The 13364-nt window shown below is 45.4% G+C and overlaps 1 protein-coding gene across 1 annotated transcript; it reads right to left on the bottom strand.

Moving 5' to 3' along the window:
* Nucleotides 1–232: 232 nt before the first annotated feature.
* On the bottom strand, nt 233–12674 carry LOC139641117 (potassium/sodium hyperpolarization-activated cyclic nucleotide-gated channel 3-like). The gene is given in 9 exon segments (XM_071515373.1): nt 233–1779; nt 2431–2595; nt 3455–3521; nt 3523–3711; nt 4505–4651; nt 5687–5905; nt 6330–6491; nt 7308–7731; nt 12019–12674. Coding segments are annotated over 9 exon segments (3576 nt in total).
* Between the last annotated feature and the right edge of the window lie 690 nt (nt 12675–13364).

Raw genomic sequence — 13364 nt, 5'->3', positions numbered from 1 at the left:
GGATTTTATTACTATATTCAAAGTAGCAATGTCCAGTAGAAAAAAATATCCAACATTGTCCCTTACTACCCATGATCCATTCACTCTGAATAAAAAAGAAACCACTGATCTCCAATATGATTAGAATAACACACCCTCCTACTTAAACATGAGCAAAGTAGTGGTAAAAACAATGCCGATGAGGAAATTATCTTCCCGTAGTTCAGGCATTAAAGGAGGGTGTGTTTTAACCTCACAAGTTGGAGGGAAGTTTGGACTGTTTGTGTTCTGTCTCTAACATCTTAGCAGGGGATCGAGGGTGGGGAGAGCGGACGCCCACGGACTGGTTCTGAGGTTCAGGCCCTGACTGTGTCCGACTCACAGGGGTGGCCTGTCCCGGGATAGGGCTGTAGGGTTTACTGACAGCCAGGGAGGAGGAGAAGGGGCTGAATGCCGCCCCCGACCCCTCTGAGGAGCAGCTCATGGCCAAAGGCCTTTCCTGGTGTATGGAGCTGTGAGAGCCTGAGATAGTCTTTATTTCCTGGGTAAAGAGATCCACCGAGGACTCGGCCCTCTCTTTGAGGGTACAGGCCACCCTGGCAGGGCATGAGGTCTGAGGAGTCAGGGAGCTGTGAGAGCCCATGGTGCTGGGGAGCTCACCGCGGTACCCAGTCCTGCCCCTCACCGGGCTCTGGATGTTGGGACTGGGGACCGGAGGGGTGCAGCAGGGCGTGGCCTCACCGGAGCCATACTGGGCCAGGGAGGCGAGGGCGGAGTGCTCAGGCAGAACCTGGGGCAGGAAAACAGACTGGAGGCCCGCCAGGCTGTGCTGTGCCAGGGAGGCCGAGGCCCCGAATCCGGCTCCAGCCACCGGCTGCTCCGGCGCGTATCCACTGGAGGAGTGGGTGCTGGTAGTGAAGGGAAAATGGTGGAGGCTCAGACCACTGGATGTCCTGCCTGCTCTGTCATGACTGGACCCCATCTGCTGAGTGCTGGCGTGAGAGGGCTGCTGCAGCTGGCTTAGGATGGGGCTGACTGAGCTGGAGATCAGAGGGCTTATGGCGGAGGCGGAGGGGGCTGGGAATTGCCCTGTCAGCCTCCCTGACGCCGCCTGCTGGAGCAAAGCTGCTGGATGGGATGAGGTGGTCATAGCACCATGGAGGGGCTGGGAGTGAAGCTGGGCCGTGCAGATAGAGGAGAGCGAGGCCTGGCTAACGGGGAAGACTGAGGCCAAGCCAGACTGGAGAGGATGGGGTTGAGGTTGATGTGGGAGCTGAGAGGCCAGACTGCTGGTGAAGGCGGGCTGGGAGGGCAGCGTGGGCGACATAGTGGCAGTGGAGAGATGCTGCGCCCTGAGGGAGGCCAGTATAGGAGTGTCGACCCCGGAGCGGAATTTGGTGGAGCTGGCAGGAGAGCCGGGCCCTGAACCGCAGCCGCTGGACGCGTTTGCTCCGATATGGACTCGTTTTGGAAGGCCAGACAGGTCCTTGAAGGAGCCGGACCCCGGGGCCAGAGGGTGGTGAAAGAGTATGGGAGGCAGCTGGGAATGGTGGGCCAAGGCCAGAGCCAGCGGGGTGGTGGCAGCAGCAGCCTGGAGGGGAGCCTGGACCAGCGGGGCCCAGATGACCGGCGTGGGTGAGGGGGGAGCGGGGGCGGCGCTGGTCTGGATCAGCTGGGTGCACTGGGCCATGTCACGGTCATGTTGCACTATTCTTTGGATGATCTCGCTCTCCTGGAAGTTAAGCGTGCCTGAACTTTGGTGATGCTGGACTTTATGTTGAAGAACAGAGTTCCTCTTCCCTGTTGAAATAAGACAAATTGAAATGGAGCTTCAGACAGAGGGTTGGTTGGTGGAGAATAAAAACTTACCAGTCACTGCTTGAATTCATCTCAGGCATCAGCTCTGCCTGAGATAAGGTCACTTTAATAAATGTCATTAATATATTGTGGTAACAAGGTAAATGCCAAACACAAAGTGGTACATACTGGTCTCCTGCTCTCAGACTCCCATGAAAACCACATATTTTTAAATCTCTGATGAACTACACCTAAACATGCTTTGTATTTTTGAGGGCCTGTCATGATGTTTGCTGTGTCGACTTCCATGTCTGGTAGTCTCCTCTGTCCACATACTGTAATTGATAGAGGTGGCAACCCACTTATCTGTAACCCACAAGTAAACCCATGTTATCTTCACTCTAATCCCAGCTTTTCTCCTGAATTTTAGTACAAACATTTTTAACACAATGCTTCAACCTCAGGGCAGCAACATAGCCTTGCCTTTGTTAAAAGCAGAGTATAAAGGTGCTGACAATGACATCATTATGTGTGCTCTGCATCCTATGCACATGTTTTAAATAGTATCACAATATCTTATGGGTTGCTCTTATGTGTGAAGTGCTAAACTACAGTCCAATATGGCTGGCAGACTGAAGAGAAGCTTTATCTCACCGATGCGGTCCAGGCGGTCGAGAGCCACGGTCTCGAAGGCCCTCCTCATCATGGGATACTCCTCCAGCACCTCGTTGAAGTTGTCCACCGACAGAGAGTACAGGCGGCAGTAGTTATCTGCTCTCACGCTGGCCGTCCTTCTGCCTCGAGTCAGCAGGCAAATCTCTGCAGGGAGGGGGAATAAAAAAGCACATTCCTTAGACCATTACTATTACCATTTCTTTTTAACATACTGTGTGCATGTCAGATTAAGGATTAAAGAAATAGGGGGCATAATATATTATGGGAAATGTTATACTGAATGCAGTACAGTAACGACCCCCCCCCCCCCACTTTACATTATGTTTTTGCTATACATTACAACCTTATTTAGATCGTTCAAGGCCCATTCATAAAAGGAAAGGCAAACATTTTATTATTAGCGTAAGATGATAAAACAAAAAGAGCCATGGTTCTGAACTCCACAGATGGAGCACTTAATGCAATTTCTGCAGCTTACAGTTTGTTCTGACCTCATCTGTCCTGCCAGATCAGAAAAATAAAATAATGCTCCATTTTTAAAAGTAGATGTATTTTCCAGGACAGACATATTGAGGATAAGCGCACAAACACACACATACACTCCCTCCCCTGTCCCGATTTTATTGCATTTATCGAATTAACCTATTTATCATACTGTGAAAACATGACAAGTATGAGATTTCTTAAATATTGGCTTTGCCATGAGTGTTGGTCTTACTTTACTCAAAGCTTAAATATAGCGTTAACAATGGAAAACCCCAAGGTGGGAGACAAAGATCACAAAGCTGTTCTCTTCTAAATCCCAAGCCCTTTTAAGGAGATGATGCAGACAATTTTTCTATCTGTAATAGTCACGGAAGTTAATCTGCTGAATGTCCGAGCAGAATAAATCAGAACAAATCAGACTGATAAGAGCACTCCTTCACACACATTCAAACTGCCCATCTGCCAGCTCTTCTACAGTATACTGGTACGCCCACAGCCTGTTGTGCGCAGGCATTACCTCCAAAATACGAGCCGTCGGACAGCTTGGTGTCTTGGCTGCTCTTGGTGAGGGCTGCTCTTGGTGAGGACACTGACCACCCCGTGCTGGATGAAGTACATCTTCTTGCCGATGGTTCCCTCCCTGATGATGTAATCCCCGGGCTGGAAGACCTCGAAGCGCAGCTTGGTCAGCATGGAGGTCACAAAGTTGGGGTCGGCGTTGGCAAACAGAGGCATGGAGGCCACCAGTTTTCGACAGTTGAAGTTGATGATCTCCTGCAAAGACAGACACGCTCTTGACATCAGCTGAGAAAAAACCTTCGCAACACAAATGGGTGATTATCATTATACCTGTGTACACTTCAGTGAAAAACAAAGCCGGGTGGTTTACAGATTAGTGAACTGTTAATAGGGCCTGAGGGAAATCTTGTCTTTGCTCATACAGTCTCCAGGCATTACTAATCAGATTACATTAAACATGTTATCATGCACAGTGGAAAGGCCACATTTGACTACACTAAAGTTCAAACCATCAATAAACCATTTCAAGGGTGTAGTTCCAAAACATTATATATACATTTTGGATATATTTTGCTTCCTAAATTTCATCAGTCAATATATATATACTGTATATTTATGTAAATCACAGATGATTCTATCCTCACAAACATAAATATTTTGTAAGTAAAGGTCTTAAGATGATTCCTTAAATAGTTTCTCACAATGGACTTTACTTGGACTTTACTTGGACATGGACTTTATCAGCCATCATTTAGAGGAGGTGTCAGCGTTTTCTAATGCTGCACATCACATTTTGGAATGAAACTCTTCATTTAGAAACAAAGTGGCTTACTTCCTTAATTCATTATTTAAATATTTACTACTGAGAATCATAAAACGTAATACAAAAAATGCAAAAAATTCAAAACTCAAAAAAAAAAAAAAATCAGATGAGAGACAGAATGTCATGTCCGGCATATTGACACGGCAGACAACATTATGATGACTCAGGAAGCAGCAGCGTGGCTCATTATCAAGGCAGTGACCATGCAGGTGGATGAGGTCTGACCTCTCGCAGCGGTTCGTTCAGTTCCTCCAAGATGCTTTCCTCGTCGAACATCTTGCCCTGATAGCGATGTTCGTAGTAGTCGTGGATCCTCTGACGCATGCCGGCAGGGAGCTTGTGGAAGGACATGTACTGCTCCACCTGTTTATACTGCAGGGACAACGAAGACGGATTAGTCCACTTATTAGAAATGACCAGTTTCCAAGCAATAAATACATCTATCCATAAGGCAAAGTCAAATGAGTGTATTAAATTTATTGATGTGTTGGCTGAGAGGTTGACCTGAATGTTGCTCATTAGGTTAAGAGTAAACTGTCAGGCCATCTGTGAAACCTTCCCACACTGCAACGCTGTGCCTCTGCTCCATCTGATGAATACAGCTGCGCTCTGCAGGCTGCAGCTAATAACATTAACTACTGTGTCCCTTGGGAGTGTACAATCTACCAGCTATGCAAGCCCCATAAAAATGGTCAGCGTGCCCAACCTGTGTATGTTACGTTCAGTTGTCTCTCTCTCTTTATTTTCACTTTTATTTCAGCCCTGCAGCCTCTTTATTTACAGACCTCCTGCCTCTCCCCACTGTCTGTTTCTGTTTTATTAATCAAGATTCACAGTTGGCTGAAGTTCTCCACCACAAAGATTTGCTCTATCCTTTCTTATCTATTTATAGTCTCCTTCTATGGGACATATTCTGACTCAAATGCACAGTAATTGATGCCTGCCGCAGTACCCAACACCAGAGCAATGAGGTCAATGATGTAATGGTAAATAAAAAGGTGCGTAAACTATGACTTCCACTAGGTGATGAAGATGAAGAAGGCTAAAATCCACCAATATAAAAAAAAATCGATTCTGTTTTCAGAAAAACAAATTTATGCTGTTTCGCTTAAAAGGCCCTATCCTGATATATCTGGAATAACTTTGATACTAGCCTACTTACTATGATGTACACTATGAATTTAAGTTGTTAAGTTTTATGTCAGCCTAAAAAGCTGGGTTTACTCTCCACTACATTCCTGGATGAGGCACTTTCTCTGACGTTCACGCTACCATTCCCTTTTACCACATACTGCACACAATGTTAGTGATAACTGATTCCATTTATTGTGCGTTTCCACACTCCCAGTGTTAAAGAACCTAAACTTTCTGCCACAAACACCTGCCACGCATGGGTAGAACACGTACCTTTTCTTGGTACTGCCTCCTGGATGAGTCCAGGGACTGAATGAGTGCAGTGGCGTGGCCTACGAACATGGCAAAGCAGGTAGCGCCCACAATCATGCTGAGGATGGTCAGCCACACATCAGCCATGCCTATAGGGGGGTACAGGCCGTATCCTATGCACAGCATGTGGCTCATGGCCTTGAACAGGGCATAGGAGTACTGCTGTCCCCAAGTGTCATTCTGCAGGGGACAAGGAGGACAAGAGGGAAGAGAGAGTCTGTGATTATATATAATATTAATACCACAGAAGGATTTTGAAGTCTGAGATGGAGGCTAAAGGTGACCAGGCCTTTGCTGTCCGGGTCCCAAGGCTTTGGAGCATCGAACTGAGGAGCTTAGGCTTAAATCGCCCATAAAACATATGCTTGCTTACAGTACTAATATTATTGCTTTTGTATTGCGCTGTATTTTTGTTGTGTAACCCTATTTTAAGTACTGTCTGGCTTTTATGTCTATTTTATTATTTATAAAGCACATTGCAACACTGTATTCGTAAGGGCTGCATCAATAAAGCATATTTATTAACAATTACTGGTTATTATTATGCCGTGGTTTTGAAAGGGACTCATTGGGGTGCTGTCTGGCTCATGAATAATCCACTTACAACCATCTTGTTTCTGGTGACCCAGCAGTCAGCGGGGAAGTCCTGCAGCATGGGCACCAGGAACTGCAGACAGCCGTCCCAGTGGCACAGCAGCAGCATCATACCAATCAGGTTCATGATGCGCACCATGGCGCTGGCCAGGTCATAGGTCATGTGGAAAACCTGTGACACAGAGATTATCAGCATTAATGGAACCCAAACAACAAAACACATCTCCCTTAGTAAATAAATCTATAAAATTTCAATTTGCTCTCATGCAATCAGGGGATTTGAAACATGCAGTAGGTGCCATGTGAGCCAATGGCAATAGGACCAGACCACATTGTTCTTAATCTTCTATAGACCACCATACCACCAAAGGCTATTTCAATGTTGTGTAATCATCTGCAAGCATAATGGCCCATGGGGGATGTAACCTTGGTTGGAATTATGAAAAAAATCATGCAGGGAAATATCCATTCTTTCCAAACTGAGTTGACCATCAGTGTTTATGTGTGTGTGTACGTGTGTGGTGTGTGTGTGTGTGTGTGTGTGTGTGTGTGTGTGTGTGTGTGTGTGTGTGCACTGGCAGGGTGATATAGTAGGACTATCATGCAACTAAGACCAATCAAAAGAGAACCGAGAAATTAACTGTAAGGCTACCAGACTTATAGCTCCATTAATATTCTGCTCTTTATATTGTATAAAGAGCAGTAGAATGTATTTCCCCTTGCTTAACTAGTTATGAAAACAAAAAACGTGATAATCCACACAAGGTTACAAAGTAATTAGCAATCAGCTGGTGCAAGTGAAGTCTCATATGACAAAGCTCTGGTACCATGAGACTTGAGTAACTAGCATAGTATGTATTTCCCTCGGATGAGCGTGTGAAAGCATTGTAAAAGGCTTTGAAATAATCCAAGGAGTTATAGTTGTGTGCTATCAGCTAGTGTGAAGTCTGATGTGAGGATCCACACAGCTTTTCCCTGCAGGATCTACCTCTTCCCACTGGTGGATGTAACGAATGAGTCTAGAGAGGCGCAGCAGCCGCAGCAGACTGAGGATCTTGGTGAAGCGGACGATCCTCAGGGCGCGGGCCGTCTTGTAAAAGTCCGAGTCGATGCGTGTCTCCACGATGAGAAAGATGTAGTCCACAGGTATGGAGGAAATGAAATCCACCACGAACCAGCTCTTCAGGTACTTGATCTTGATCTTCTGCGGGTCCAGGATGATCTCCGTGTTGTCCTCCTTGACGATGCCCGTGCGGAAGTTGAGCACCAGGTCCATGAGGAAGAAGGTGTCGGAGACCACGTTAAAGACGATCCAGGGCGGCGTGTGCTCGTCCTTGAAGAAGGTGATGCCCACGGGGATGATGATGAGGTTCCCCACCATCAGCAGCAGCATGATCAGGTCCCAGTAGAACCTGAAACACAGAGCGAGTTCAGTGTTTTAAGTCAGATCCATAGCCAAATATCAATACATTTACAGTAACAGGTACCTGTTTCCATCCATGGCATGTAGCAGTGTGGCAGGTCATTGTTTCATTGTTTGTTGATTTTGTTGATTTGTAATTATATTTTTCACCAAACAAATGCAACATTTTATACACAACTACAGTATGTGTCAAACAAACTCAAGAGGAAGTTTTAAAAAAGAAGTACAAGTAGACATTAGTGAGTTCTAGGAGACTGCATGCATTACTGTGCTTTCAATGACAAGAAACTTGATAAAACTAAAGGGCAATGATATTCAGTAGTTAGTACTGTCTGTTCTGGGATCTTCATTAAATGGTAGACTATTGTGTGTGTGTGTGTGTGTGTGTGTGTGTGTGTGTGTGTGTGTGTGTGTGTGTATTTGGGGAATCACTTATGACTTTTCTTCAAGAGTAGGAGCTGAAAATGAAAAATAATCTCTATAAAACCCAATGTAAACAAACCATTTGAACATGTAGTTAAAACATGAAATAAACATTAACAAAGCTAATAATGGGGTGATGCTGGAAAACAAAGGTGGCACTGTAATTCAATTCCAGCTTGGGCTTCTTACCACAGAGAAAAGAAAATGGCTTATTAGAATTCAGCTGAAATTCTCATGAGGAAATATCGATTGTCACAACTAACCGCTAAATCCTCAAGTATCAGTACCGGTGTATTCATTTTCATGTGTAAGTTTATGAATTGAAGAAAAGGTTGCTTGTAGTCGTGTTTACATTCAAATTATTTTCACGAAATTTCTAAATATCATTTGCAAGTCATTATCATATCATTAGCAAGATTACAGCCAGCTACAATAGACTATACTAGAAATAGACTGTGTAAGTCGAGCCATTTGACACCTTCTCCAGTTATTTCAGCTATTCTGTTTACTCTAGTACTATTTGATATTATAGTACTATTCTGTAGTAGGGTGTCAGATGTCTTTATTCCTTTGATTTTGCTTACAATTCTCAATCTAACTGCTGATAATGATGATATTGCAACAGAATCCATATCAGAGTACTTCACAGTTCAAAGTAAACACACAACTTGGTCACACAGAGGCCAGGCAACACATGGAACTTGTTTGTTTACCAATTACCATCTTGAGTGTGTGTGTGTGTGTGTGTGTGTGTGTGTGTGAGGTGTGAAACAGAAAGCATGCACGCTTGTGAGATTGCGCGTCCGGTCCGTTCCAACACTCTAATTAACCACTGATCGATGGAGCAGGAGCCTGATACACCTACAGGCCAGCATGGACTGCAGGGGGAGCAAAAGTCAGCGGCCTCCAGAGGCGGCACTATGAGGATGCATGCATTACACCAGTAAAGGCTACTTATGACATGTGACACAGCATAGCCACACTAAATGATCCAAACCCTCATTACATTCAAGAACACAGAATATTAATCAGCGGGAGACATGCAGGCTTGTGAAAAAGCGCTGATTGAACGAACACCTCAGCATCTTGTCTCCAGGCGTGATTCTATACTTCAGTGACTGCTGAGCTTCATGCTGGTTGACTGGGAGAGAACTGGAGTATCTGACTGGATGAGAGCAGGATGTAGTGCTGATGTCTCTGGATCTAACAAACCTCTCATTAACGACTCAACTAATAAAGCCACGGGGATCTGTGCTGTGTTTCTGACACTGCGATGTTCTCTGTGTTCCTCTATGCACACTGAAAAGAGGAGAGAGGCGAGTGAAAGTAGAGGTATGACTATACCATAACCTAGAAAGAGAGATTTGAATACAGCGTAACATATTGTAATCACTTATACCCAGCCTCCACGGGAGAACATCACAAAAAGAGCAAAGCAGCGAGGGCAGGGTGGCCATTTGTTCTAATCAGCTTTCTGTTGTTCTCTGCCAAACAAAGCATTTGCATTCCTCTGTTCATCTGCCTGTTGTCTCTGCGGTGACACACTGGTCCTAATTGCACTTCCCCTCTCTGGCTAAATCCACCATTATCTCCCGGGAATCCATGTCATCTCCAGGAGTCAGCTCTCATCAGCCAGATGTTGAGTAGTTAGCATTACTGCTCTGCACACGTCACTGTGCTGCAGAGCACTGGAACAGCTGGGCCAAAAAAAAAGGGACAGTGCATTACTGCTGTCCCCTGCAGCCCACCCAGTACGCACTTCAGCTGACTGTGCATGCAGCGTTCAGCCTACAAAACACCATTCTCCAACTCTGGCCGCGGACATCCAACTTGCCAATGTAATCTGGTGTTACCATCAAAATAAATCTGACTGTCGTAGGGTCAGAAGTATAGAGTAATAGCTCCATTGGTCCAGGGAGAGGAATCTTGCATTATTTGGGTCAGAGTGCAACTATGTCAAAGAGCATGAGAGTGCAGAGAGAGGAGTTACAAGCAAAGTGAACACAAAAAGGCTTAAAATGAAAAAGGAGCTTAGATCAATCAGGACAGCTGAAAAGGGGATCACATTTGTACTAGAGATACTTATCTCTTGCTGCCAGAGCGCAGTCGAAGCACAACAGCCTGCGTTCAGCTCAGTGGCTTAACACACACCTGTACTGTGGCTCCGGCTGACCAGCAATCATATTAACCATATTTACACTGTGTGCCAGTTCAGTATGCTGGCTGCTCTATCCAATGAAACCTTTAATAAAAGACAGCAGTTACGTATGATAGAAATAACAGGGTTACAGTGTAAAAAAACCAGTCAGTCCACCACTGTTACAGATGTCAGGAGTTGAAGTTAGTTGTTTAAAGGACAAGACTGGTGGCAACACTTAATTTAATTGTATTTTTTAAGCCAGGACCAAAAATAACCTTTAATGCTGACAAAAGTTTATAGGTCACATGCGGGACACTAACTAACTTGAAATGGGATCTGTAGGCTAAACCTTTCACCTTCAGCCCAAACCAGGTACCAAATCCCATCCCTGCTCAGCTGGGAGGTGTGACCCAAACAAAGCACAAAGTAATGACACCTCAAACGTACCGCAGAGTTAACAGCTGGCCGTCCTGATTCCTCACAACATCATTTTCATTTCAATCTCTCTCTTTCTCTCTCTGTGTGTTTTCGAATGTGTCCCCTCCCCATCCACACCATCTCTGCTCCATTAGACTAATTGTGCTGTAATAATCTCCACTGATGTGTGCTTCTAATATCTTGAATGGTCATGTTACCCTATTTTGATTACCCCATTTCCAAGCCCCTGATGCACTCTCTGTAATCCATTGCCCTCGCTAAATGATAAAAAAGTGTAATTCAGATGAGTGGAAAAAAAACTGCAGTGGCACACATCAGCGTACAACTGGCCGGTGAAAATATGATGAGAGCGAGCCTCAAGGTTAAATGTTATGAAAATCCCTTTATGGCGGTGATGAACAGAATGCTGGATTGTATGCATCGTGCAATGAAATGTAGAACATGGAGATCCTATGGCTCACACACACACATGCATGCACGCGAGCACACACACACACACACGCGCGCGCACACACACGCACACAGTGTGGCTGGCAAATTAGGGAATTACTGCTTGGCTTAGTTTGATGCACAGACTTAATTCACTGATAGAGCAGCTAATGTACAGACAATTTACAAAGCTTTATGCTGATTAGATCACCATATATTCTTGTGTGATTCATACACACACACACACACACACACACACACACACACACACATTTCTCCAGACCAAGCAAAACTAGGAAAAGGATATAAGTTGACTGTCAATGTGCCTGTAAGAGGATTTTGCATGCTAGTCAAATCCTTTACCATGCATCAAATGTTAGCCTGTAAGAATGGCCTGTAAGAGCGGTGAAGTCAGTCTGTGGAGAAGGCTAGAGTCATTTTCAGCAAATAAAGCATCTGTTCAAGAAGCTGTATGGATTACTCAGGCTCATTCAACTTTTTTTGCATGATACACCTATTCTGCACCAGCTCAGACTCCTGATTATGAAGCTGGTATCATAATATGATCATAATGCTGTCAATGGTCGTAGTTTGTTTAAACCTTATGAAAAATCACTATTACAATTGCTGTGTGTCTGTGATACTCAGTATTAAGTTTACAGCAAGCTTATCATACTTTATGGTATTTATATCTCCAATGGTACAACTGTCATATTTCTATTGGATATTATACAAATATTAGAGTTTTTCTGTGCTATTTCCAATAGTATCCCCACATGATTACCTACATGACTTCTTCTAAAGGGACAAGTGCAAGTAAAGAAAGGTTTTCTGCACACAAATTACCTAAAATCACTGTAAGGATGGATAATCCAGAACCCAGCAGACTTTACTCGCTCTCTCTCATGCTCCACGGCCCTCTCACTCCCTAACATCCGCAGGGAGAACTTGTTGACTCCCGGTTGAAGCATTGCCCCAAACTGCCGGTGCATGAAGCCGGCTTGGTACAGCCTGTCGTCTTCGGGTATGATTTGCTCTGAACCCTCCAACTTGATGAAACTTGACTGCTCATACACAGATGCTCGACCGGTCGCGCCGCTCCGGCCACCCATGGCCCCTTGCTGGGCCCCGGGGCCGTGTTCACCGGGGAAACTCTCGCTGACACCGGCATCTGCCTCGGGGATAAGGCGCCGCTGCTCAGCCGGGTCTGACCCGAGAGGATGTCGCCCGGTGATGGAAGAGATGCTGCCTTTAAACAAGCGACAGTCTCCGTTCAAGTTGGTCTTCACGGTAACGTCCCTGTCCAAGTCTCCGCTCCTGGCCTCCTCAATGCTTTTGCAACTGCTTGCAGGAGACGGAGAGGGCAAATGTTTTAGCCGAATACTTTTCCTCTTAGTGTCCTTGTCGCCGTTTTCTCCTTCGTCAATCACAGAGGGTTTTTGCCCAATGTTTTGCGGCAAGCTGTACAGCCGTTTGCGCATGGAAGATTGAAATCTTTCCATTTTGGAGAAAGAAAAGAGATGCGCTCTAAGGATAACCCGTGAAAACAGAGAGATGAATCATGAATCTCATACACTTAGGGTGGCACTGGAGGCAAAACAGTGACGGCGCATCCGCAGGACAGGTCGTATCTTATTTGACACTTGGGACGTGCCTCTCTCCCCCGGTTCAAACATTGAGATGCGTCAACAATACGTGGCCGCTTCAATCCGACGGTCATGTAAAAACAGTGAACGGGAAACGCATGTAAATCCAGGTATCCCCAAACAGTGTAGATGAGAGCGCATCAGGATGCAGCATGCTGAGCGTCGGACGTGCCGGAGTGGGAGAATGCTGCTGAGGACCTCAATGACAAAGCATCATCTCCTCCTACCCAAAATATCGGAGCTCTCTGTCACTAGAAAATGATGACACACATTCACGCAGACGGTACCAGCATTCAAAGAGCGCTGACATCACTGATCCATCATCATCCTGCTTTCTAATAACGTGAATATTAATGGAGCTAATCTATCGGGTTGCCATAGGAGCCAGGATGGCACATGCGCTCACCCCACCCAGTCAGGACACCGAGGGGATGATTCAAGGATGCGATCCAGCCTCGTGGAGTTGGTGGTTAAATAGTTTAGAGTCAGTAAGGCTGCATATCTACAACATTCACTGTCAGTTCTTTGTGCATCACTTGCGTTCGT

The sequence above is a fragment of the Centroberyx affinis genome, unplaced genomic scaffold (genome assembly GCF_046629955.1).
Source record: "Centroberyx affinis isolate AG114_WGS23_722 - 3 ecotype Tasmania unplaced genomic scaffold, CSIRO-AGI_Caff_v1 ptg000347l_1, whole genome shotgun sequence".
Classification (NCBI taxonomy): Eukaryota; Metazoa; Chordata; class Actinopteri; order Beryciformes; family Berycidae; genus Centroberyx; species Centroberyx affinis.
This window is presented reverse-complemented; position numbering and strand designations above follow the sequence as displayed.